Raw genomic sequence first — 27,500 nt, 5'->3', positions numbered from 1 at the left:
AGCCAGTGAAACCTTAGGATTTTGATCTGCGGCTCATAGATTGTGGCTAAGCATATAAAAATATTCAAGACATTAGAGTTAAAGTGGTATTTCTGCTGTTTGTCTTCCGGAGTGAGACTTGAGAGCAAAATTCCCAGCGTGGCTCTGTGCACGGTGTTGGCTGCGTGTCTCTGTTGTCAGGTTCTGGTTTGTTTGTAGCGTTAGGATGTAGTTGGATCCTTGTATCAACAGAGGCAAATACAAGGGTTAGACTCTTTTGAAAAAGATACTTTAATATGTAAGGTTTGCAGTGGACTGTTTATTGGGTTCTGTTTTGGTTTTTTGTTCTTTAAAGACATTTTGGCTCTGAAGGTTGAAGTTGGCATGCAGCTTGTTGGTATTCTCATTCTGGGTAATGTCCTTATAAGAAAAAGCGGAGACGAGCATCCATGATCCACGTGAGGCTTACTTTTTCTTTAAGCACAGCTCTAGATCTGGAGAGGAGACTTTAGAGAGGTCAACTAGTCAATGAAAAGCTGGAGTACAGTTGTGCTTTTTGACAGCAGTTTGGTGACAGTGATGGGGAAACTCCGCGTACTCCCCAGACAGTCTGTTGACTCATTGGTTTTTTCCTTTTAGCGATTTTTGACTTGGTGTTTTTCTTTCCTCTTTCCCCAGTGCCCTCACACCACACCCTCCTTGCCACTCCACCCAGTAATGTTTTTCCTAAGTCATCTTTGTTGCTTTTTAAACCTTTCTGTTTCTTCTTCTGAAAGTTGTGGGCATGGAGAACAGACTCTTCCCTCTTCTTTTGCAGCAGGCTTTCATATATTTGAAAGATACCATCATGACCCTTACTTTCTCTTCTTTTGGCTGAGCTCCAGTTCATTCTGTTTTTTCTTTTTTCCTCCCAGATGTCGTGTTTTTCTAATTCTGTGATGGTTCCTATTGCTTTTGCTTGGATTCTTTCCAGTTGATCTTTTCTGAAATTTGCTGAAGACTGGATACAGCGCTGTGCTGGAGGCTTTATCAGCCATGAGTAGAACAGGACTGTTGCTTCACGATTCTCACGTATGTTCCTCTGTACAGTCCTATATGGCATTTGCCTCTTTCGCAACAAAGAATTTTCCAGTTTCTAAAACTTGCTTGGAATTCAGTCTTCCAGCAAGTTGGCAGCTTTAAGTTAGCAGCTTCCCCAAGTTTAATGAGTGTCACTTTCTACTTCATTATCTAGATCATTAGTATTGGAATGGTGTGGGACCAGGGTGGAGCTCTGCAGAGGTTATTCAGTATGTCACACTATTTTGTGAGTCCTTCCGTTTTGACTCTGAGCAAATGGTAGGTCAGTGCAGTTATCCAGTGCCTTTCAAATTTGCCATAAGACAGCTGTTTGCATCGATAACTGTATGGCAGAGTTTTCTTAACTTTTCATAAGAATGTAGCTTGAATCTTTTGATGTGGTTTTGCTAATGTCAAGATTCAGTGTCTGCTGCTTCTTTGTTCCTAAAATATATTATTCTGCCACATTAGGAAGTTGAGTTGGTTTGACCTGGCTTATCCATGGACAATCAGTTCTTGTTGAGTTTAATCTCTTAATTTCTTCTTGGTGCTAGAGATAGGTTTAACAGCAATCCACCTGCAAATAAGCAACAACTATCGTTCTTCAGGTTCTTCTTTCTACTCCTTTCCCCTCCCACTTCTTTGGGGTATCACTGTTTGCCGTTCTTCAGCCTCTGTTACTGTGTTGGTCCTCTATGAACTCTGAAAAATAACTGCTAATGGTTTGAAGCTTTAAGAAAAACCCAAACTGTTCAACATATTCATAACCGAATTTAATGAAAACCAGCTAATCTGAGAGAAAATTGATTTGTCATCCAAGTAGTGTCTGATCTGTGCTTTCCTTCCCCCCTGTCGGTCCTGTCATCACAAATGTTAGGGTTTTTGGTTTTGGCTTTGTTACCTGTAGCTTTCTTGAGAAAGTGATGAGCGGCCTGACCTTTCCCTTAATCATTATTTTATTGCTGTGGAATTATAGAACGAGTTCTTGATATTTTTGACGTCTCTTGCTTCACCTTCACTTATTTTGGTATTGCAGTTATTGTTGTCAGGCTATTGCTCTTTTAGTGAAGTGCAGATGAATAGACTTTGCTTGACCTCTTTAGCTAGCGAGGGAGAAGAACTAATTGTTGCTTGCTTTTTGTCATGTATGGACAACAGCAAAACTTAAACATCTTGGGTCCGAGGATTAACTGGAAGCCAATTAAAAACTGGAGATGAGAGAGAACAAACAATCAGTGGCAGAAAGCTCTCTTCAAATGCAAAGGCAAGTTCTTTCATCCGGAATCAACCCATTGAAATGGTTAATGGGCAAATGCCAAAAGGTTGAATCTTCACCTCAGCTGGTTTTGTCAGATTTGGGTTTGAGAATATCATTTAGTCGGTGCCCTTATCAGTTCATCCATAATTCAGAAACCTTGTAAGGTTTCATATATGGTGGTTCTGCTGCTGTCTGAGACTAGAATAGAAAGTACTGAAATGTAGTGATGAACACAAAATGGCTAGGCTTGATCCTGTGTCACCACCAGATCTAGAAGCATGTTGGGTAAGGGGATGTTTACAGAGCAGAGACAGTGAACAATGCTAATACTGTTCACAAAATAAGAACCTTTCTGAAAAGGAACGTACAGTTTCAAGAACAGATGGTCTAGTGGTAATAGAGACTAACAAATTTTTGTTGGCTGGCAGTTGTCTTTCAGGTTAGGATCTTGCCTTGAAAGTTCTTTCATAGAGTTGACTTCCTTTCTGCAAAGTACTTGGTAAAAGGGCAGAGTAAATTCCTCATGGGAACTTGTTCTTCCTGGTCTAACAAAAACGGGCTTACCCTGAAAGCACAAGGTAAGCGTCAGTAAGCTCACAGAGGCAGGTAGACTTTGTTGGAGCAGCCTGTGGCTATTTCAGATTGTCTTCAGCTCTCTGTGCTCCAGAATTAGCATGCTGCAGGACGGTTGTCACCCCTTTGATGGAAGGTGGGAAGACTGAGTTGGAAACGCGCACAAGTCTTGCTCTGATCATCTCTCATCTCTTCTGCAGAAGCAGCATATTGTTTGTTAGACAGAGCTTACATAACCCTCCTTCTGTGTGTGTGTGTGTAAACATATTTAACACAGGCCTTTTGTGTCTTGACTAGTTTAAATTTATCCATAGCGTACGTGCAGTGTGGAAGGGGACGGAAGAGGGACGAGTTATGGGATACGTTTTGGATTTCTCCTCTCCTCCAGTGCCCCAGAACTTGTACGAACTCATAGTAAGCAAAACGGAGGTGAGAGAATCCTGTTCTCATCCTCTGTCTGTACCTTAAGAGTCAGTTTGCTCTTAATCAGGGTCTCCGTCTTCAACTAAACGGTGGTATTGCAGCCCTCTGCTGTTTCCTTGCTGGGTTGATTCTCCTGTCACACAGTAGCTGGTAGAGAGGCTTTAAATGCAGAATTAGCATATAAGCTTGTGCCATTTTTGGCTGGCTGTTAGTGTTTAAAGTCTTTAAAGTCACCCACTAAAGACAACGCAGAAGAACAAAAGTCGGCCTGGATATGTGGCGTGTGTGTTCTTGTTTAATATCGGAATTCCTGGTATGGCCAGGGATGCATGCCAGCTTTGGCAGTACAGGGCACAGTTCAGATACTTAAGTACTATACTAAAAATAACAGGATTATTTTAGACTGGGACCCAATTAGGGAGAGAATAACTTCTTACTCTGCAGTCAGTAATCTGAAGTAGCAGGCAGGCTGCAGTGTGCAAGCAAACTCGGCTGTTTTGCTTGCAGTTTTGCCAGTTTTGATGCTGCTTCCTCACTGTGTTCCTTAGACGCTTTTCCAGCGGTTAAGAAGACATTAAAAAAAAATAATAAATTAAAAATCCTCCTCTGAAGACAGACTTTGTGTGCTTTAGTTCAGATTTCGATATTGCAGTGTTTAATAGCATTACAGCTTCTAATCCTCCAGCGGTGGTTTGGGGAATTCCTAGAAGGCGGGGAGCGGGAGGCAGGAGCTGCTGCGTGGTGCCTTCCCTGTCCTGGTGAGCAAACGTCTCCCAGCACTGTGGAAGGGCAGTGAGGGTGAATCTGGGCAACCAAGGAGCAGAGGGGGGCTGGTCTGAAGATGGTCACTTTTTCCCTTGGCTTGCCTACTGGGGATGGAGGAGACGGGAGTACAGTTCCTGAAATGTGCTGCTGCTGCTTATTTCCTATGTCAATAAGTACGGTGAAAATAAACTTGCATGTTTAAGCATCTGAAACAAAGCATTGCTTTTCACTTCAGTAGTTTCTCTCTGATGGTTTTATTTTTGGTGATGCTGCTTGCTGCCGCCTTCTATTAGATCGCTTGGATTTCAATGAAACGAGTTAGGGGAATCTGAATTTCTCTGTGTGCAGGGCATGTGGGGTGGTGGGGAAGGAACGAGCGTGCTCCACTGTCTGAATCCTCTGGTCTTGGAGGGCTTTCAAGTGATGGGCTGTGTTTTCCCAGTTCTCTGCTGCTCATCAGGACAGGGTCATGGATGAGGGATGTGCTGTATGGAGCCTTGTGCAAATGCTGCATTGGATAGGCTTGTGCTGATGCTTGAGATGAAAACTAAATGCACCTAAAACTTCTATTTTTGTAGACTTCTTTCTAGCATGCTATTTTGAGAACATGAAAAAGCCGGAATCTTTTTGGTGTTGTGACTCTCATGCTATTTTGAAAGTAGCTTTTCGTTTTATTTAAAATAAGAAGCTGATAAGAGATGTTCAAGGCCTTGCTCAGCTATGGTCTCTTAACAGCTTTCAGTATGGTGCCAGGCTTATGTTGTTATTTCGGGAGGGCTTTGTCAAATTTGTGCAGGAAGCTCCATGTTCTTTAATATCTTAGATTTCGATTTGCTCTTGTCCTGGCCTGAAAGGCAAAGGGAGAGACAACCTAGATGCCCATTATGAAAACAGCACCTTTTGTATTCTGTGGCGAAACGTATCGCATCCTGGATGTAGTAAATTCCCATGGAAATAGTGGGAGAGGCACCCTGGCGAAGTGGTTCATGTTTTGTATTGTACAGACCCAGCATTTAGGCATGTGCTTGTCAACTCACAAGCTACACGTACTCTACCTTCTGCAGCAGCCTGTGGGACTTGCCGTTCAAAGTAAATGTTACGTGGAGGATGCCTAGCAACTGTAGTTTTTAGGTCTGTGCCAAGTTGTTAAAGGTGCAAATCTGTTAAATGGATGCAGTGTTTTCTGGAGGATGCGGCGCAGTGGTGCCGAGGTTGTGCTTCTGGACCTCTGCGATGTGGCTGTCCCTCCTGCTCTCTTCACCACCCCCATTAGGTCCATGTCTGGTACCCACAATTCATAGCCAGGAATATTAATTTTTTTTAAAAAAGTAATGGCGTTAATTTGAATTGCGAACTTAATTCATGGGAAAGATCTATGTTCATCAGCCTGGCGGAGGGGCAAGTAGCCCTCTGTCCTGCTGTCTCTGGCTGGGGACGTGACCTGGTGCAGAGGGACCTGGGGCCAGCAGCTGGGAATAGCCATGTGTTGAATGCAGAGCTCATGGCTGAGAACCCACCTTCTGCCGGGACCTGTGACCTGGGGCCTGCTGGGTGACCCCAAAATCCTTTCTGACTGTCTCGGTTTCTCCGTTTGAAAATGGTGTTGGTACAGGGCCCCTTCTGGAGGAGAAGGGCAATAATCTGCCTAAGAGCGAGCGTAGTTTTGGCTGTTCCACTCGATGAGCATAATAGCTGTAGCAGATCAGACTGTGGGTTAATCAAGAACCGTTTAGTGTGTCTCTAAGCCGTCTGGAGGCGTTGCTGAGGTAGAAGGTCTGCAAAGAGTTTCCCCTCTGCTTTTAGGCCCTTCTGCTTCATGGCGAGCTGTGCTGCAGTTCTCTGCAGTGTGCGCCTCCATTGCTGTAGGCGCTCTGCCTTGACGAGCTTTCTCCAGTGCTCAGGCTAAGTTATTTAAACACACTGATCCACACATTTAACACACTGGTCCAGTCCCCCCATGGAAATGATACTCATGTTTCCTATCCACTTCAGATCTCCTGCCAACCCCTTTCTTTTGTCAGGGCCTAGTCATTCTCTGGGCACTTGGTGCGTGTCCTCCATAACTGACTAGGTACCTGTCCTTTTCCCTCAGCTGTCTCTTCTCCACGCTGAAAAATCCAGGTCTGTTAGTTTCTGCTTTAGGAATTCCTCTTCTCTTTCTAATTCTATTTTACCCTTTTAGTGTCATAACAGCCCACAGTTTTCAAGAAGTGGGTGTGCCCTGGGTTTAATGATTTGTCATGATTTTGCTTTGCTTGCGGCAGTTCTTTAATTCTTAATACTGTATTTCCTTGTGAGGTATCATCTACTTTTTTTTTTCCCCTTCCTTAAGATGATACTTTCAAGCAAGACTTCAGACTCCTGACACTTACTTCTGCAGTATGCACAGGCAGGTTTTTTTTTTTCTTTACGTTGGCTTGAATTTGTGGAAATTAAATCAGCATTGCCCTCTTGGTTGCCCATTTGCTTGTGATCATGAGATCGTTCCACTGTGCTTTGCATGAAGGTCCAGCTCCGATGACTGAACACATCATACTGCCAGCAAACTTTGTGTCACCTCGCTGTTTGTCACGTTTCAGAGAGCTTATGGATATACTGAAAAGAATGGCCACTCAATCATTCTTGAGACTCCATGAATGGGAAAAAACACTCTGTGTTTTTTCTACCTTTAATTCCTATCCTTCAACTGGTTGTTAAGGGGGGAACCACTCCTCCAAATTACAGCAGCTCAGGTCCTTTTAAGAGTCCCTAGTTAGGGTTAATGTCCAAACGTGTCTTTGTCCATACAGTATCATAACCCTTGGGTGCGTTTGAGTCATAACTTCTGCAAAAGCTGTACAGACTCTTACTCATGCCATCTTATTATCCATATCTGTGTTTTCACTAGTTCTTGCGGTAAAGAAGTCACTTCCTGATTTATTTCAGTTCCCTGAATTTACCTTGCCCTCGCTTCTGAAAACTGATCTGACTTACCATCTTTCATGCTATGTCCAAATCAGTTCAGGTGTGACAGGGTATACATGGCAATTAACAGCTTGTCAGTTTGATGCAGAAATCTTGGCTAAATTCCTTCCACTCTAGCAAGTTATTACAGTCTTTCTATGCTGCTCTTCAGCAGTTGGGGTGTGTGTGTGTGTATATGTATCTATATAAAAATACGGTGCCCCGTGAACTTTTGGAGGCTGACATTGATTTTTTTTTTTTTTTTTTTAAATGAACAAACGTAACATCTCTTAAGGAACTAAAAGAAAAATGGTCCTTATGTTTTCTTCATGTCAAGAAACCTTGAACGTGTTTGCAGCTAAGGTGAGTTTTGGGATAAGAGGGAGAAGAGACTTTGATTTACTGTGTTTTGCATTAGAGCTGAGAGCAGAAGCCTTTCCAGTCTGGTCTTTGGGTTTGGCCTTCAGTGCAGGTTCACTCTCAGCATTTGTTTGATGGTAACTGTAAACATGAAACTGATCTTTGCTATCCTGACTTCTGGGGCTTTTGCTTTAGGCTATAGGGAGTGCCTGTGGCAGCATCAGTACATCCTGTGTTTCATTTCTGAACTTCAGTGTCCCTCCTCTGCGTTGCCTGTTCTCAAGTTACTGGGACACCAAGTTAACATCTTCCAGTACACTTGGCAGAACAAAGTCAGAGGAATGTAATCCTTGGTTAGAAAACTCCCAAGTTCTGCAGCAAAAAGATGAACATAAAATTTCCATGCCTGAGCAAGAACTCTCAGGCAAGCCTCCCACTAGCAAAGGAAAAGACCTAGGAAGGTCTTGCGTATCTTTTGCAATGTTCCTAGCACATTATAAAATGCTGCTTTCTTGTCTAGTCTGGGAACTTGTTTATGAAACCTAATATTGCCCTGTGAAACTCAACACTTGGCTTCTTAATACTACAGCTTGAGCGATGCTCAATGAGGTGGACAGGGTGCTTTGTGTCTCAGCTGTTTCAGGCGTCGTGAAGTCTAAATACGGCGCTTCCTTAGCTGGCACTTCGAAGCTTCACCCGCTCCCGGGGAGGAGAAAGAAATCTCCGTGTCATGGTGCAATCCTGTAGCAGATGTATCCTCCAAAAAAATAAATAAAATAGTCAAGTCATTCATTCTTTCTTTTTCTTCCATGCCGCCGGCCAATCCCAATACCCTTGTATTTTGCACAGGAGGGAGAAGGCAGACAATACTGTCTTTTATTACTCATACCCTGCAGGACACTATCTTCTTCACAAAATATGGGTGGCGTCTGTCTGTCTCCACTTCATGGGAAAGATTAACAACAATTAAGGTCAACAATTAAGGTTGTGAAAACCTTCGAATAACTGCAACATCTGCTCCTATACTAGAATAAATGAAATAAAGCTGGAGCTCTTAATTGCCAACAGAGTACTTGCTCATATCTGTTTTGTAATTGCGGGCTTGTGTAATTCATACCGTTAACCAGTCCCTCACCGACCAATGCGAATGACCAGCGGTCGGTGCAAGAGGTGGTTTGGCCAAGAGCTGCATGCTGAAACTGAGGTTGCAGGATGAGAAGTGGGAATCCTGTATAAAATTTGGGGCACTGAGAACTTTGCCACGGCAGTGGTGGTCAGGTGGCGTCTGAGGTGACCGTGGGATGTAGTCGGCCCCTCGCCTCCGGCATGGGAGTTGACCCCTGAACTTCCCAGTCCGTTCCAATGTCAAACAAAACTGGTTTGCCTAAACTGCAGTTGACTCTAACTGGTTTTACTCTTGCTTTGAGACAGAATAGGGTTGTTGAGGGGTAATTTGCCGTGTCTCAACTGGTTGCTGTTTTTTCCATACGCTCCTTAAATTTGATGGGAAGAGAGCACTCGAGTGTGTTCTGAGATGGACATTACTACAAGTAGGCATTGAGGCAGCATGGGAAATAATGGATTTATAATGCATGTGGACCTTTTGCTAATACATCAGGAAAAACTTACAAATCTAAGAGGATGCCCTGAACTTCACTTTCAGAGCATCTATTCAGATGAAGCTATTTTGGTATAAAGGAATATCCTCCTATGAGTGAAATAGACTATTTCCGTTGTAAGGAACCTACAATGATCAGGACTGACCAAAGGCTAAAGCATGTTATTAAGGGCATTGTCCAAACGCCTCTTAAACACTGTCAGGCTTGGGGCATTGACCACCTCTCTTGGAAGCCTGTTCCAGCATTTGATCACCTCTTGGTAAAGAAACGTTCCCTAATATCTAGTCTGAACCTCCACTAACAGAGCTTTGAACCGTTCCCACACATCCTGTCTCTGAGTACCAGGGAGAGGTTTTCCAGTAAGTAGGAATCGCATACTTACTTCAATTTGTCTGACCATACAGGGCAATTTCTTAACTTTGCCGATCATTCCCTGTGCAGATGTGTTGTACCTTCCTTCCAGAGAATGAAAACTACAGTGCTGCTCAAGTGCTGGAAGCTCGAGCCTAGTCCTTCTTGGCACACATGGCCTCTACGGAGGGAATGGTGTGTGTTCTGACTTGATGCGAAAGTGGAGTGATTATCTTTCTAGGGCTCTTTTTTGTGTGTTTAAAAATGTATCTCATGCAGCATTAAACCTTAAAAGGCTTAACCTGCTAGACAGAGATCGGTTGGGGATCTATCATCAAAGTGTGGAAGAAAACAACCGTGCCTTTCTATCCCTCAGACCATGGTGTTCCTTGGTTTGCTCAGTATTTCTCCTGCCTCAACTATTGGTAGTGGTTTTCTACTACTCTGCATTTCTTTGCTGTAGCTGCAAGATCTTTTCTGGCCAGAGGTGCTACTTGCAGTCATGGGAAAAATTATATCCATGTTATTCCTGCCGGTTGCCTCACTGTTCTGAGTAGTCCCGCTGAGACTGAGCAGAGTGCTTGTATTGGGCAACGTGCTGTAGCGCTTCAGCAGGAGCAGAGGATGAGGGTATGCCTGTAGTTTAGGAGACAACACTGGGAAGGTTTACAACTGGAAACATCTCTGGGAACCACAGCTATCTTCCCCCACCATGGAGGAAGAGCACTTCTTGCCTGTGAAGTAGCCTTCTCAAACCTGGTTCTTGAGAGGCATCCAGCTTCAATGAACTTCTGCTTCTGTCTTGTGTTCTGGAGGGAAGCTTTTCTGTATTGTATGATGAAGAGGTTCCTCATTTAGTTAAATGAGACAGCTTTCATGAAAATTCTGTTGCTTATTTTAGGTTATTGACTTGTATGAGTTACTGGACTAGAAAAGACACGTAGGCAAAGAGGTTGCAAAAACCAAACGCGATGGCTTGCAGGCCATAGTATAATTTATGTAAGATCAACAATGGCATAAAGAGGAGTGAGTGTCAGACATTGGCGGCAAGTTCTGTGGTACTGCTGCACATTTGAAGTGTGTGTGTTTGTGGTTATTACAAGCTAAGGATCTTTCAGAGACCTGTAAGCTTGAGAGCCTTAGGTGAAGGAAATCTTCGCCCTCTTTCTATGACAGAAAGTAGCGTGAAAGCCTGTGGTAAGTATTTGTCTAAAATAGGCAGTTGCATGAAGCTGTATCTTCATGCAGAACTGAGTTTTAATAAAGTAGTACTGCTAATTAGCAAGGCGAAAATGAAAATCAAGACTTTTCTGATGTATCTGTCAAATTGATTGTATTAATGATGAGTGAATGCTTTATAGATTGAAATACAAAGGAACAAAAAAGAAACTGTTTTGAATGGTTATTTCATCAATTAAGAGTAGCAATTGGAAATTTCAAATTTCTGATATTCAGAGAGGCTTTTTCAAGGGAGCTTATCTACTGCTTTTTTGATAAATCTTTTGTTTTGTCACACTGCAGTGTATTTTGGGAGGGGGAATAGGTTTTTGAAGAGCAAAACACGAACAGAATCTCTGCCTTAAACAGCAAAGGAAATTCAGGAAAGAGGACTGAGCTAGATTTCTTTTTTATTTTTTTTTTTTTATTTTTTGTAAGGTGAAGCTTTCACAACACTGAATTCTGCCATGTTGGCTGCAGGAGTTACCTTTTGCATTCTGTACTTCTTCTAAAGAACCTCTTAATCTACTGATTGATTTCACATACACGTAAGTGCGTGTGTGTAATAGTGTGTATATACACACAGAGTGAAATTAAACCCTAAACGTTGCTGGGAGAAGCTGAAGCTTTGTCAGGGTCGACTTCTGCAGTACAGAGACTAAGAGCTGGGATGCTGTGGAACTGGTCTGGCACGACTGTCAGTCTTGTTCAGGGATGCTGAGGGTTACAGTGCTGTACCCTGGGGAGGGATTCCTCTGGCTGGTTTTGAGTGTCTAGATTGTGGGTGTCCACATCTGAGCCCCGTCTTCTAAATTCCCTTAGTAGTCTCTTCCTGGAGAGAACCAGGCACCGCAGTGATCTGCTTCACTGAACTGTAGGTTGGAAGGGGCCTCTTGAGATCACCTAGTCCAAACCCTGGCTTCCTCTGACCTCTTCTGGTTAGCTGCCTTGGAATGAGATGAACTGCATGCAAGAAGTGCTTGTTTCTGTTCTCTGACCGATGTGACAGTGCAGGGGTGTACATTTCCCCTGTGCCCTCTACACGTACTGCATGGGCTGTGTGACTTTCTTCATATCTTGTAATAGAATTGTGGTCAGCTCTGGATGTAGCCAGGATGTTGATTTCTTTCTATGGGCAATGTACCGCTGGCCTATAACATGATGTTGCGGATGAGGGCACTTACGTGCTGTCTTCTCCCTCCCTTCTACTGCTGACAGTACCAGTTGGACAACCTTGGGGGTGGGAGAATGCAGATGGGACCTGTGGGGGAGGTTCCAGGCTTGGAGTACAGGTGTTTCCGGGGTTAAAATACATCAGTAAGTAGGGTGAGAAATTGTGGAAGGCGCTTTGGTTACATCTGGAGCCTACACCCTTGGAGAACAAATGTTTCCCCTTCAACGGCTCTGTGGTCTGAAGGTTAACTAGGGATTTTTCTCATTTAACGCATATCTAGTTAACCTTCAGTGCTAGTGACGTTCACTGTTTCATGCCTCTGTTAAATGGTCTTATAAGGCCTGAAACAACAGATTTCCTTTATGGCACCCTGAAGAACAGGGAAGTAGATCTTAATGTAGGTGGCTTGGCAGAATATTCTAGTCAAGTCAAGTATTTGGCCTGCTACCCAGCCTTCGATATGTAATCTTTGGGTGCTGCCAAAATACCATTCTAATTAAGCTGACATAGTCTATGAAGCCTGGGTGGTATTGCTTCAGTTCTCTTTCCTGCGCTTTCCAACACTGCGTTTTGAAAGGATTGATGGAAGCTGTGACACTTGCAACCTCACCAGAGTCTTCATTAAGCTGGGATTTTGGTCACCTTGTGACCTTCAGGATCAAAGGAAAGGAGTATTCTCTTTCTTCCTCTCTCTGCAGGTGCAAGTTAATAGCAATAAATAAATGTACGCTAATGCACATGGGACATGTGATCAGTTGGCCGGACTTCAGCTTTCTGTTGAACATTAACACATTAACCCTTCTACAAAATATTAACCTATTCTGTAAGTTTATTTTCTGTTTTGTTGACGCTTAGTTGGAAAAGCTATGCCCTGTTTGTCCCAGGGGGGTATATTTGCAAGTAGGTCAACATACTTGCTTTTGAGATGTCAGCTTGAAACTGTTTTTCAAGGGCTGAAAAGCGTAAGGGGGTAAGAAAGACTTTTGCATTTCCTATCCCCCCTCCCCTTTTCTTTTTTTTTTTCTTTTTTACAAGAAATTCCCAGCCTGTGTGCAAGAACAGAACACCAGTCACGTTTTCGTTACGTCCTGAAAGTCAGTTAGGCGTTGCTGCAGCACTGAATGCCTGCTGCTAGCTGTAAGCCACCCGTGGATTTGGAGCTTGCGTGTTGCATAATACCAGCAAATACATCTGAGATTACAAAATGGTCTCTTTGCTTTAAGAAGAGATTGTTGTGATTTGTGTGTTAAAATACACATGAGGTATCTTATGACATCAGTAGCTTTTTTGCAGTTGAGTATACTCTGGTGCTGCTGGTGCTTCATTGCATAGGAGTGAATGAGTGCCGTCTCCAGATTGGGTACTCCAAGCTGAATTGGCACAATTTTTATGTTCCAGTCAATCAAGAGTGTAGGTGTATCTCTTTAGTTTTATGGGTTATCCTTTGCATTTCTTGCACTTCTTTACTATATCCCTCTTGAACAAGACGAGATTTTTGTCTCGAGAGCAGCACAGTATCTGCTGGCGTTGCCCCCTTGCGTTCTGTGCAGCTAGAAGTGGAGTTGGCCATAGTCTGCTTGCTTGGGGTTGATGTAGTCCAGGGCTCGCTTACACGGTTGAGTTATTCATGGCTTTAATGAGTTATCGCTTACCAGCTATGCTATGGTAACTCTCATGCACAGCAGGGTAGGAGGTAAAACGGGTTTGCTTGTTTATTTGTATTACGTACTGCTTTTACTTACTTACTCCTTTGCTGCTTTTCAGCTGATTTGTGCTGTCTTTATCTTAATTGTTTGAACTGTTGAATTCTTTAGAATAAATGGTATTTGGGAGTATGTCACCGCAAAATTCTTTGGAGGGTGAATTAACGTACTGTTGATATTGGGGAATGCGTCTTTGCTCGCAGCATGCAATTTTTTCAGAGGCTAAGCAGAAAAGCTTTCTTTTGAGTGTTCTAACCATGCGAACAAGAGGTATATTGAGAATAACTTGTGCACTTAAGTGTACCTCTTACGGTATCTCATCGTAGTGAGTAGCACGCTGTTTGAATTGAAATATCTTAACTTGCCCTCCAGCTTCAACCATTTATATGGTATTAGACAATGTAAATAAACGAGTGCTTATTCACTAACATAAATTATAGATAACTGTAAAAGCCTCTGTCAATTGGCTTGCTTTAAAAACATGAACCTTGCTGTCTAAATAAAAGCTTTTGATAATCCTGGTTAATAACTCTTCAAAAAATCTTGTACTAAGAGAGCAGCAAGTGACACACACACAGTCACTGTGTTAACTATTGGTATTAAGCCCTGTAAATCATGAAAGTGAAAAACCTGTCTAACTTTCTTGCTCCACAATGATGCTTGTTTTTTTTTAGTTTTTTTGGTTTTGTTTTTTTTTTTAAATACAGGAAAAGTATTTTCACCCACCTGAAAACTTCGGAGGTCAGGAGAGACCTAGGGAGGAATGTGGATGGTATCGACTGATATCTGCCTATAGCTTTCTGTGCATGAACGTGGGTTTTAGTTTTGAGGTCAGTCATCTTTGTTATAAAAGAAAAAAAAAACTTAGCAGGTTTGGTGAGAAGCTTTACTGAGCCCCCTGCACAAATCTTACAGAGAAGGAAACTTCCTTGTAAAAAGCATCCAAGCAAAGAATAGGCTGTGAATAACTGTAATGATTGATGAATGCATCATTTGGATGAAGCAGACTTAAAATGCTCGAAAAACTGATTGGTGGGTCACATGATAAAAGACTGCCTTTTGTTCTTTGTTTCTTTTTTTTAAGTATTATTTTTTTATATATATCTTTTTGCATCAGTCAGAAGGGAAGGAAGGGCTTCTGCATACTCTGGAAGATTCTCCTGTAAAATGAGGGAGTATTGCAGAGGGATGAGGGAACAGAAGCTGGGAACAGGGCATAGGTTCTGTAGGTTGCTAGTCTATGATTTGAGAGTCCCTCCATCGCACCCGCTTATATGTGCGTCAACTATTTGCTTTCCTAACTTCTGTTCTTTGTTTTGTTTTGAGGCTGTAAAGGCTACAGCTGTGGGGAGCATCCTACCATCTTGTCACCTTAGTAAAGGGAAGCTGAGGCAGTCGGGTAAATCTTTCCAGTGTAATACTTAGTGGTAGGCATGTAGATTAAGCTGTGGTTTCAACCAGGAGCTGTAACAACGTGACTTTCTTCAACAAAAATGCATTGTACAGAGGCTGATGAACTTGCTCTATTTGTATAGGAGTTAGGTAGAAAAATGCCTTGTGTGTAGTTTAGTCTCTGCGTTGGGGGTCTAGAGCCACTGGCTTTCAAATCCCAGCCCTGGGCAGGGGGAAAGACCCGTTCACACCAGTGGGGGGTTGAAAGCATAGCGGCTTATTAGTCCATTGGGCGCAAAAAGCTATGCTTTGCTCAAGTATGCGACGAAAGCAGGCTTTAGTTGAGTCAGTACCACAAGGGGAAAGTAAATGCCTTCTAGAAAACGCAGCATTATATTTTGTTTAGAGACTTACCCAAATGCTTATCTTCTGTGAGATGCCTGGAAAGCAGTAATTCTCATGGACATGCAGTAGGAAAGGTTTGCCAGCTCCTAATGGCAGTAAACAAAGAAAATGAAAGTTCACAGGTTGCCTCGGCCAATGTAATAGTTTGCTGCCACTGGAAAGGGGTGATCCTGTTCCCTTCCCATCTTGCTCATGCTCTCCTGCCATTCACATTGTGCCAGCTGAGCTGTTTGTCAGATCTCAGTCCACTGCACTTGCCTCCTTAGCAGAAAACTAACCCAGCAAAACAAATGAGTTAATTAACACAACAGAAAACTACCTTCTTTTTTTTTTTTTGTAAGCTGAACTCATTAAGGACTATACATGGCACAAAAGGAGGAGAAGGAGGGAGTGACATGAACTTGCTGGGAGGAAGTGGAGGAAGAAAGCAGAGCAAGGGCTGATGAAGAGAGTGGGATGTCTGTCCTGTTCTTGGCAGTAACAAGCTATTAAATCATCTTAACTGTTGTATAACTTCATTCGAAGTCTTCAGGTTGGATAGTAAAAGCCTAAAATAACAGAAGGAAATAATCATTTAGTCTGCTTCCCAAAATTACAAAATTTTGGATTCTGCGTTTTGAGAAATGTGACTAGATTTGGGGGAGGGGAGGAGTCGGGGGACGAGGAAAGCAAAGAAAATGGCAACACAGAGGATAGCGGCAGTATTTTTTGGTTCTCTGGAAGTGAAGAATGTAGTGAGGAACTGTATGTACAACATCAGAGACCATCAGTCACGGCATTTTCAGCTGAAGTTGTCCTTGGGCTACCTCACTCTGCATCTCTTGTCCCAGTCGTGCATCTACGGACCTGCCCTACTTCTGCATATGGCTTACTGATGGGATTGTGTACTGTATGCTACAGAGTTCTTTATTTCAGTTTCTGTCTAATTAACATTTCGTTTAGACTTGGGTACAGTCTGTTTAGTTGTCAAAGTTCCTGCATCAAAGCTATTAAGAGGCAGAAGAGGATTTTGAGTGATCAAGGGAGATAGTGAAACTGCAGAGTTTCATAAATATTTCCAAACTTCATTATAGGTTTGTTTTTTAAACTGGAATACTTCCTTCAGGGACAAGGGGAAAAATCCTTTCTTAAATGAGCAAAGTGCAAAATAACTATTTTTCTCTGAGGACTTTTTATCCTTTATGATTGCCAGTGAAGCTGCCCTGTCAGGAGGTGAACGTGAACTCACAGGGTATGAGTCTTGAGGAGCCTTTTCAGAAATTTAGGCAGCTGCAGGAAACCAAAAAATGCTGAACTGCATATATTTTATTTAATTTTGTTTGGCAAGACTTAAAGTGGGATGGCATCAGTTCTTCTGTGCTGCTTCTGAAGTATGTATCTGTTTTGGCTTTCAAAAGCCTGAGTTGCTGTTGCCAAGATTCTTCACTTTCTGGCAAAATTACAATGGCAAATGGCTTCCTTTACAAGGTGTAATATTTAGACTAACAGCTTTGCAATTAAGAATGGCAAAGAGAATTATATTCCCTTTTTTTATAAGACCAGATTTTTTAGTATGGAATCGTGGGAGTGTTTGGACGTAACCGAAGTTCTTTTGATTGATGATTTATATTTTGAACAGTGCTTTTTCATTTTAGTGCGCAACACTCACTTGAAATTTTAACCAGAACAATGCTTTGTTTTCAAAGGTATGTTCAAAGTACTACCCTAGTTCGGCAGTTGCTCTATATCGTAGACTTTCAAATGCCTTTGGGGTACGTATGCGTAACAAAATGTGTGTGCACGTGCCAATTCATGAAAGGGCAGTGGAAAGAAATTGGGAAATCTGCAAGTATTCTTAATTATTATCTGACACTAATCTCAGTAGGCCATCAGGATGTCAGTGATAATGTCATTGGATCCTTTGCGGTTGGAGTGTTTGGGGAGGCGTTTGGGAGCATCAGGCAAAATAACTTGTTTGAAAGGGAGTTGCCCAAGTATTGGTTTTCAGTGTAAGAACACTGGAGACTTTGGGAAAAGCAAGCGTTTGAGAAGAAGTATTTGGAGTGAGCAAAGTGGAGCAAAATGGAGAAGTGGAAAATAAAAGGTTGAATCCAGTCCTCTGTGTTGTTCCTTGTGCAGGAGGCTGCCCGTAGTAGTTTGAAGTCAGAGTGTTTTGGTTGTACTTGTTTGCCAGCCCGCAATGGTGAACCTTTGAGTCCTGCTGACCAAATGATTGCCTTGGGAGTGGAGGGCATCCTCAGTCTTGTAAACAGACCCAATTTCTACCTGAAACCATCACCAAAAGAGGGGAGACTGCCTTAGAAATCCTCATATGTACTGATTGCTAAAGCTATGATGGAATCTGGTGGCAAACGCGTGTGCTGCCAAGGGTGCTTTAGGATCTTGTCTCCTTGGTCAGGCCAGCTATGGGATCTGGCAGCACTTTCTTTCCAGCCCATGTGGTCAGGCTTCCTTCTTGTGAGAACTTGTGTGGGTCTTGTCCCTGTGTGGAAAAACACATCTGGGTCCCACGTTTTAAATGCAGCTGGGGACACTGTTAGCTGTCAGGTCTTTCAAATACAGAACTCTCACTGGCATGCCTCATGCTGCTCATATCCAAATCTTATTTCCACTGTAACTATGGCAATCGGAGTAGACGAGTAAGAAAGTGTAAGCGTATGTGTCCTCGTGGCCTGTGCTGGTGTAGAGGATTGCTAGATGCATCCATTTAACTACCTTATCTTGAAACCATCTGAAGAGCTCTTGCAGATTGCTCTTTGTATGGACCAACCAGGGCCTTTTCTTCCCTGGCTCTTCAAGGTGTTAAATTATAAGTTCAGTAGAGTTGATCCAGACAGTCCTGAAGGTGACTTAGGGGAGAATATTGTATGAACTCAGCTGTTCTATGACTTTATTCTAATTTCTTATAAAAATCCAGTTTTGGTCTGCTAAGCCTCATGCCATAGTGTGGCGAGAAAAGTGATGACACTGAATGTCTGAGAGAGCAAAAGATATGTAAAAGAGAGGAAAAGATTTTTAACCTGTATGTTAAACCTGAGGTCTTGGAAAAAGTTCTTCAGGTAGGTCAAAATTGAAGACTATAGCGAAGCTTTTTTCCCTTCCTTCTTACATAGTAGTTCAGTTACAGGAAACAGAACATTACAGAAGAAAATTAAGTACCCAGGACTTGAAAGGGAACAGCATTTAACAAATATGTTATGTTACCTTTCATGAAAGACCTTAACTCCAGTTTTCAAGAGCTCTGGAGCTTGTCTTGCAACTCTGCCAGGTTAAAATATTTTCTCCTTTTTTTTTTTTTTTTCCTTCCTCCTGTTCCTAACTAATCTGCAAGTGATTGCGTTTTAAAAATTATTTTTCTCTTGAATTTTAAGACTTTGACAGATGGCACATGTAGAACCTGGAAAACTTCCTGAATTGGCAGAGTGACCATACCCCTGCCATCTTCCTACCGCAGTATCTGTAGGTGCGTAGGCTGCCTGTGCTTCCAGCGTGCTGGGTGAGATACCGTTTCCTGCTGGGAATATGCAGAGAGCAAATGATAAATCAAAAGCCTACCTGATGACAGGCTTAATTTGCTGTTAATAGATAACTTAACCTACTGGTTAGGTGGGTAACTTGATCATGACTAGAAACAACTCATTTGGAGCAGCGGTAATCAGGATGCTTACCTGCAGTGTTTTCCATACGGGATGAATATCAATCTTTGTTTAGGTGGTGTGAGTCAGTTTAACAATTTTGAGAGTCTGAGATGTCAAAGTTGCTCCTCACAATAGACTATTCTTTAGGCTAGAGAACCAAACCTGAATCTTAAGACCTTTGAAACTTGGTTTGTCATGGCTGTCCCTCTTTCAGGAACTCTGCCCAAGGAAGACTTCTTAAGCCAGTGGAAGCAAGTGGAGTCACTTGGTTTTGAATGTGCACAGGCAGGCTGGCTCGATGCTGCACAACAGTTGTTCTCGCCACTGAACATCCTGAGTTTTGTAACAGTGATTGACTACATAGCTTGTTTTCTATTTACAATCCTTTGGAGCGTCCCTCCCCCATCTAAGGAAAAGGGCAGTGATTTGGCACTTAAATATCTGTTTGCAATTTGTGCTGTTTAACTTGCATGGAAAGAATGTGTAAGTCTGTATGCAGTTACGGTCTCTGAAGAGAACTGACGTGCTGAAAATCATGTTTAAAGACAATAGCAGCGAAAAAGTTGATTTATTTTTCTTTTGAAATTGTAATTTTTATCTGCTGAACACATGAATTGGTATAGAATTCTGTCCTTATAAAATTTATTACTTGATGATGTGGTACAACAGGGCCTTAGCTCTTAAAGGTGAGCAAAGGCTTTTTGTATTCCTAGGGCAGGACTACTTTGATAAAGTGCTTTTAGACAGACAAAAGAGATGCGATCTTAAATCAGTGCTAATGTATGACTGACTAGGAATGATATCATCTTGAGATTATTGCTTTCCTCTGTTTCTGTGGTGTTAACAAATGAATACTCAAGAATGTAGCTGTGAAGCAAATGGGTCTTGATAAATTATGCAGTCTTGACTCCAACTATTGTTCGAGGTAATTGATGATCTTCCATTGGTGTAATGGCGCTGTGGCATAAACTGCAGCACGCCCTAGAATAGACAAATTGGTCTGGTATTGTTTAGGAACATATTTAATCTATCTTGCTATAAGTGAATCGGTGCTTTTTGCTGAAACATTAAGAGAAAGGCCAGTATTTTGATATTCAGTCCTAAATAACCTACAGTTAAATGTACAGCAGCCATGCCTTTTCCTGTTCCCTAAATACTTAAGCAATAATAAACACAAAACTGTTGCAATGCAAGGCTGATTTTTTTCCCCTTATCCCTTTACCTAAACTTTCTTTAATTTGTGGGTTTACAGGCTAATAATAAGATTCTCCTTGTTCTTGATGCATTGTACCAACTTTGGAATATCTACTCTAGTGGCTTGCCTAATTTTATTTTAGATTTATTCATAGAAAACTGTGCTCCCCAAAGTGAAAAGCTGCTTCCCCCCCACCCCAAATCAGCCCAGATAAAAGGGATTTCCATAAATCTGTGCTTAATTCTCCCAGAACAAACTGTGTGAATGAGGCAAATCTTGCCCTGAAAATTAAATCTTCAGATCCCTCTTAAAAACTGACTGCAAACTACTTGTAGGTGTGGAATTGGGAGTTAGATGGCTGTAGGCCACTGTTTGTATGTGTAAAGACTAGCAACAGCACAAGTTGGGTATCACACCTACAAAGTTAGATGTTTGAGAGGGTCTGTTTTCCCTGTCCTGTCGTCCCCCATGTGAATCCTGTAAGATTTTGGTTTTAACCTTAAGCAAATGCTATGGAAAAATATCTAGAATAAACGACTTGATTTATGCATATTGGGTTTTCAAGATTTTCAAACTTGCTGTTGCCAAAACCAGATTCCTCCCTAGGTAATTGGCTATATGGATGGACCCCAGAAAGTTACTACCTCAGAAAAACTGCAGAAGCCCAGTAACTCCTTTCTGGAAAGAAGCAGCAGCTCCCAAGAGTTTGCCTGCCTTTCTGATAGAGGAGGCGGCTATCGTATCTCAGCCAAAACTAATCCTGGAACTAGATAAAATAAAGCTTCCTCGATGAGTGCATGGTTTATGTGGACCATACACTGCAGCTCCTCCAGGAGCAGTTTTCCCAAGATGTCTTTTATCCTTGTCCATGACTTAACTGTCCCATAAATCTTGCTGGGAGCTTTGGTTTGGTGACAGTTCATGTCTACTAGAAAGCAGTGGGTAGCCTGTTTAAAACTCAGGCTTTTGTTTTGAATACATAATTGATAATTAACAGTGAACAAGACAGGAGCTTGCTTGTGGTAGGAGTAAAAGTTCTCGCTCTGCTTTGCAGTCTGTTCTCTCCCCCACTCACCCTTTTTTCATCTGCTCGGAGGTGGCATCTCTTGTCTTATGCTGCAGAGATGTTTCCAGCTGAATGCCACTGGTTGGGAGAAATGCTGGGACAAGCAAATAGTGCTTTATATATTTATATCCTTTTGTTTAGTTTTGTTTCCTTTTGTTACGAAGCAGCAGCTAAAATAACTGTCTTGACATTGGCATAGTACTGCTTTCTCTCTTGCATTTTTAGTTCTTTAGACATATCTCTTTTGCAGTTTTAGCTCTTCAGCCACATGCATCTGTAAATGTGTTTGCAGTAGATGACTTCTCAAGCTCAGTCTGATCATGGAAGCTATGCTTAAAAGAAACACTGTTGACCTTGCAAAGTTGCTGCTAATGATCACTCACAAGGGGAAATGCAAGACTTGAATGCGGATTTGCATGGGACTCTCTGTTTGATATATTGCATGAGAATGAAGCCATGAGAGAAAAGGCAGGCAGCGGAAAGGGTAAAGGGAAGAAAGAGTTATGTAACTAGCTGTTGAAGGCTAATGATGCATAATGACCTTGATGATCTACCGGCCTTTTCCAACCTAAATGATTCTATGATAAGTGGCTGTCATCTGAATTAACTCCTGGATTTCAGTGTTTTCTTAGAATCATGGAATCGTTTTGGTTGGAAAAGACCTTTAAGATAATCAAGTCCAACCATGAACCTAGCACTGCCAAGTCGGCCACTAAACCATGTCCCTAAGCACCACATCTACATGTCTTTGAAATACCTCCAGGGATGGTGACTCAACCACCTCCCTGGGCAGCCGGTTCCAGTGCTTGATAACCCTTCTGTCTAATATCCAGTCTAAACCTTCCCTGGTGCAACTTGAGGCCATTTCCTCTCTTCCTATCGCTTGTTTGTTGGGAGAAGAGACCCATCCCCACCTCGCTACAAGCTCCTTCCAGGTAGTTGTAGAGAGCGATAAGGTCTCCCCTCAGCCTCCTTTTCTCCAGGCTAAACAACCCCAGCTCCCTCAGCTGCTCCTCTTAAGACTTGTTCTCTAGACCCTTCACCAGCTTCGTTGCCCGTCTCTGGACACACTCCAGCACCTCCGTGTCTGTCTTGTAGTGAGGGGCCCAAAACTAACACAGTATTTGAGGCGAGGCCTCAGCAGTGCTTAGCGCAGGGTGACGGTCACTTCTCTAGTTTGTCTAGTCCTGCTGGACACACCATTTCTGATACAAGCCTCAGTTGGTGAGAGCCAGTCTCCAAAAGGTGAGGGTCTAGGTGTGAAGAGAGGCTTTGCCTGGACTAGGGAAATAAAGGGGGAGCCATCCAGCCTGAGTATAGTTATGTTGGGCTTTTGTATGAAATACCAAGTTGAACGTGTTTTCTAGGCTACAGACAGCAAATGTGCAGATTTGCTACTCCAAGTTGATGCAAATCCTCGTCACCTCATCTTGCTCTTCTCAGTCTTCCCCCTCCAACTGTTCTCAATAATAAGTTGATGAAATGTCTTCAGTATGGTTTCTGACAGTTTGTTTGTACTCTGCAGGTCCTGTGAAGCAGTAGATGTGATTTGAAGAAAATTTGAAGGAACAAATGGCTTTAGCTGGCTGCCCAGACTCCTTTTTACATCTTCCTTATCGGATAGTAAGTTATGAAATTGCATGTTCCTGTCAGCTTGTAGCATCGTATTGCAGTGTACCAGTTGATTGATGGTGCATTCAAACTTTTCATCAAACTGCTAATGGCTGTCTGGCAATTCTCTGGGTTTTGCTAATGTTTGGGAACAGAGCCTCTTTTACCATCCTGTATTCAAGACCTGCTGCTGAAAAAGAACTGGGTCACTAATATATACTGATTAAGATTTGATACTTGTCCTCAAAATAGCCAGTTCATATTTGGGAGAAGGCACTTGTTTCCAAAATAAATGGCAAGCTATGATACCAGTGAAATGCCTTGCACCAAAAAGTATCAATGTGCTGAATGCTATATTTGCAGGAATAAAGGCAGAGATTTTTACACTGGGTTAGATCCTATGTTTGTCGAGTCATTATGCTGTATCTAAGCAGCCAATATGGCATATTACAAAGAATATATTAAAAAAAAAAAACAAACCTCAGCTCAATTCAAAGGTGCTAGGCAAAAATGAACTTAGAAGTTCTCTTTTTTTTTTTTTTCCCAGGCAGTTGTGGTTGGCATAATGCATGCTTTGTATTTTTTATGGAACTGCAAATGTGTTATTTTGGGCATGACCTGTTTTTTGCCCTTTTTTCTCTTTGTTTTCATAGTGTGCTTACCGCCCGAAGGATTCACTTATGATTTTGGGCCCTGCAGATACGTAAATGATTAAACAGAGTATCATATGACATTGAAACGTTTTTCTCTTTCTCCCAAGAGAAACATTACTAGTAGCAATTACTACAGTACTCATTTGAAAGAAATGCAAAAGAAAAACCAAACCCAAACAAAAAACTACCACCAACAAAAATCCCCAACAAACCTCTATCGGATTTGTACATCCTTTTTGTAATATGCCAATTTACACATCTTTCCCCAACAGGAAACTTGAAATTAGTTAAAGACTAATGTTAGTATATGCTGCGTTGTCAGTACCTGAATGCTTTTCCTGATAACAGGGGAAACATAACAGTTCCTTTATAACTGCTTTTGCAGCTATAAAAATAGAATGCACTTTGAGAAATTGGGTGTCCTGAAAATCTGTTGCTGCACTCGGATCTATGATTTTAAAAGAATATGTGAATAGATGTGCCTGGACTTCATAATTTTGATGCACTGTGAAATTATGCTTCCAATTCATTTAGAGCATCATCTGAGTCATGATGTGAAGCTGAGGGAAAGGAGAGCTATGTAAGAGAAACTTGACATTGTAGGCAGGCATTTTTGAGCTGCAAATTCTTTATTGGATGTCAAACGTTTCTCATGGAAGTAGTGTCTTTAGTGGTTCATAAGCAGTAAGAATTTTCCTTGGTATTTCCCCTTGCTCTTACAAACCCTGTAGATAACCTGCTTTAGTCTGGGGCAGTCAACAGACTAGAAGTGTCAAAGCAACACAGGTGACTTAACAGGGCGTGAAATGACTCCCTGCTAATTAATTATTTTTGCTCCTAGCTTACTGTGTGTTAACTATCCTAAGTGCTTATAACCAGTTTAAAGACTCCCTTTGGAAGCCCATTCACAACTACTGTGCCTTCTGTCAGAAGTGAAGTTTGCATTAAAAAACCCTGAACATCTGTTTCTCCACCCCTACTAAATCTGACTTAGAAGCTTTCATCACCTTGTCTTTCAAATTTGGCTACAGTGCCAGTATTGTGTTGGTAAAGGGCTGAAAGAAGGTTAAACTAAATATGCTCTAGATTAGAGTGTGAAGAAGTATTCTATTTTTTACAGTACATTTTCTGACTTAATGAGAATGGAAGGCTGTAGAGAACATTCTTCCAGAGTCCCCAAGGTTGGGACCTTAATGCCGTAACTTCAGTGTTCAGAATAAATTGACACGTTGGAGTTTGGGAGTATGTTCAAAGCAGACAGCAAAAGAAATGAGAACCTGGATAAGTGAATATCCACTACAGAATATCCTTTAGGATGCTGTGTTGCCAACTCTCCTCTACCATTCCTTTTTCTGGTTTTGGGGAGGAGGGCAAGGCATAGATCTCTGACTTTTTTACTGGGCTCTTTGTTTGCAATGTTTGCTGCTTTCAGAAGCTTTTGGGTCTTGTTTATGAGCCTTTTTTAAAAAAAAAAAAAAAAACCCAAAACAAAACACACTTTCTCAGGAGTTAGCACATAAACCAGTCACACTGAGTGCATTCTCCTAGAAACAATCTCTAGCTTTGTGGAAAAAATCAATACTACCTTTTAGTGGCTTTCAGGAGCCCTTTCCAAATTCTCAAACTCCTCAATAAAAATCCAGCAGTGAGAATTGGCAGTGTTTGTCTTCTGTTCCTGGAAATTCAGAACATAGTCCTAGAATTTCTCAGAAAAAATGGGATGATTTACTGTGTTTCCGTTCTTTTGCAATCTGTAGTCACAACAGTATTTATGCAGAGTGACTTGAACTCTTGGGGAAGATTTAGTTCTTTAACCCTTTGATGCATGAATTGTACAAGTCTCAGTGACATAAATAACAAAAGGATGGGGCTTTTTTCTCAGTTTCTGAGGATAAAATTCTGGGCATACATGAATGTTCTGTTCATATTCTATTTTCTGCCTTGCATTTATTTTCTCATAACTAAGATGCGGGCATGACTTTATTAATAATTAACAGACTTTTTTTTTTTAAGAGAGATGAATTCTTATTAGGGAAAGGACTTGCTGTCAGCGTACTCATCGTCTAACTTGGCATAAAATGCACTTGGTCACAAAATGGGGAGAAAATGGAAACGACTTTCTCCTATGTGTACAGAACTGTGGATAGTCGTGGAGCATGACTACAAATGCTAGTAGTCCTCTTGACCAGATAAAAGGAACATGACATTGCACATCATACTTGAAAAGCTTAGTGCACTTCAAGACTAGGGAAGTAAATACCTAAGAGAATTATCAGTTAGAGGCTAGCTGCTGTAATAAAAGCTTCCTTTAATGATGTCAGATTTGTGGATGTGAAGATGATGTACTGGTGTTAAAACAACAGTCACATTTCTTTGCCTTCAACTGGAAGAACAACAACAGGTTCTCCGGGTTTTAGTGCATCAGCCTTGATTTGATCGTTGTTTTCCATAAAATGATACAATAAGTTAGAAGACACCTTTGGAGGTCACCTGATCCAAGTCCATGGCATATTGAGGTTACGTTTGTTTTCCTAGGGTGAGTGTGGGTTTTTGGGAGACTTGGTTTTTACACTTTCAGGGGTTGTTTGCTTTTGATTGGGTGGTTAGACATGGTTTCTGTTTTAGCAGTGGTAAAAAAATGCTATATCTCTAATTCAGAGTTACCTTAGTGTATGTCATAATCCTCATCCCTTTGAAATCCAGGTGCCCTCTATTTGATTTAGTGTTACCTCTGCCACTTTGGAATTTAACAGTCTGGCTGCTGTCTGTGTTTGCCTGAATAAAATGTCTTTTGTCCTAAAAAACACAGCACGCAAAAAATCAGTTGCAGAATTTGTGTCCAAGTAGAGTGAAAAACCTATGTGGGAAGGGCTGTCAAGGCCTATGTTTTGGCCCTCTTTGTCTGCCCGACACACTGTTTGAAAATCTTCATTCACTTAGCCATTGACAGTTGTTTATTGAGACTATGGAGATCTTTCTTACAATTTCTGGTGGGTTGACCCTGGCTGGACGTGAGGTCCCCACAAGCTGCTCTGTCACTGTCCTCCTCAGCTGGACAGGGGAGAAAAAATATAACAAAAGGCTTGTGGATTGAGAGAAGGACGGGGAGATCACTCACCAATTACAGTCATGGGTAAAACAGCTTCAGCTTGGCGAAATTAATTTAATTTATTGCCAATTAAAATCAGAGTAGGGTAATGAGAAATAAAACCAAATCTTAAAACACCTTCCCTCTGCCCTTCCCTTCTTCCCAGGCGCTCAACTTTTAGCAGGGCCTGTGGCGACAGGACAAGGAGTAATGGTTTTAAACTGAACGAGGGTATATTTAGACTAGATAGAAGGAAGAAATTTTTTACAATGAGAGTGGTGAAACACCCTCATTGCCCAGAGAGGCGGTAGATGCCCCATCCCTGGAAACATTCAAGGTCAGGTTGGACGGGCCTCTAAGCAACCTGATCTAGTTGAAGATGTCCCTGCTTATTGCAGGGGGGTTGGACTAGATGACCTTTAAAGGTCCCTTCCAACCCAACACATTCTATGATTCTAACTTCACTCCTGAATTCTCTACGTCCTCCCCCCGAGCAGCACAGGGGGATGGGGAATGGGGGTTGTGGTCAGTTCATCACATGTTGTCTCTGCCTCTCCTTTGTCCTCAGGGGGAGAACTCCTCACACTCTGCCCCTGCTCCAGGGTGAGGTCCCTCCCATGGGAGGCAGTCCTCCACAAACTTCTACAACGTGAACCCTTCCCATGGGCTGCAGTTCTTCACAAACTGCTGCAGCGTGGGTCCCTTCCATGGGGTACAGACCTTCAGGAACAGACTGCTCCAGCATGAGTTCCTTGTGGGGTCACAAGTCCTGCCAGCAAACCTGCTCCAGCATGAGCTCCTCTTTCCATGGGGCCGCAGGTCTTGTCAGGAGCCTACTTCAGCGTGGGCTTCCCACAGTGTCAGAGCCTCCTTTGGGCACATCCACCTGCTCTGGCGTGGGGTCCTTCATTGTCTGTAGGTGGATATCTGCTCCACCACTAACCTCCATGGGCTGCAGGGAGACAGCCTGCCTCACCATGGGCTTCACCACGGGCTGCAGGGAATCTCTGCTCCAGTACCTGGAGCA

At 42.2% G+C, this 27,500-nt stretch overlaps 1 protein-coding gene across 1 annotated transcript in view; it reads left to right on the top strand.

The window, feature by feature from the left end:
• GRB10 (growth factor receptor bound protein 10) overlaps nt 1-27,500 on the top strand; it is a 152,258-nt gene that overhangs the window by 16,119 nt on the left and 108,639 nt on the right. Inside the window, exon 2 of the mRNA XM_063326234.1 lies at nt 22,647-22,744. Within this exon, the coding sequence (XP_063182304.1) occupies nt 22,694-22,744 (51 nt within the window). The 5' untranslated portion in view covers nt 22,647-22,693. The remainder of the gene's footprint in view (nt 1-22,646; nt 22,745-27,500) is intronic.

This window comes from Chroicocephalus ridibundus, chromosome 2 (genome assembly GCF_963924245.1).
Source record: "Chroicocephalus ridibundus chromosome 2, bChrRid1.1, whole genome shotgun sequence".
Lineage (NCBI taxonomy): Eukaryota > Metazoa > Chordata > Aves > Charadriiformes > Laridae > Chroicocephalus > Chroicocephalus ridibundus.
The sequence above is the reverse complement of the archived record's forward strand: the minus strand, read 5'-3'. Positions and strand labels throughout refer to the sequence as shown.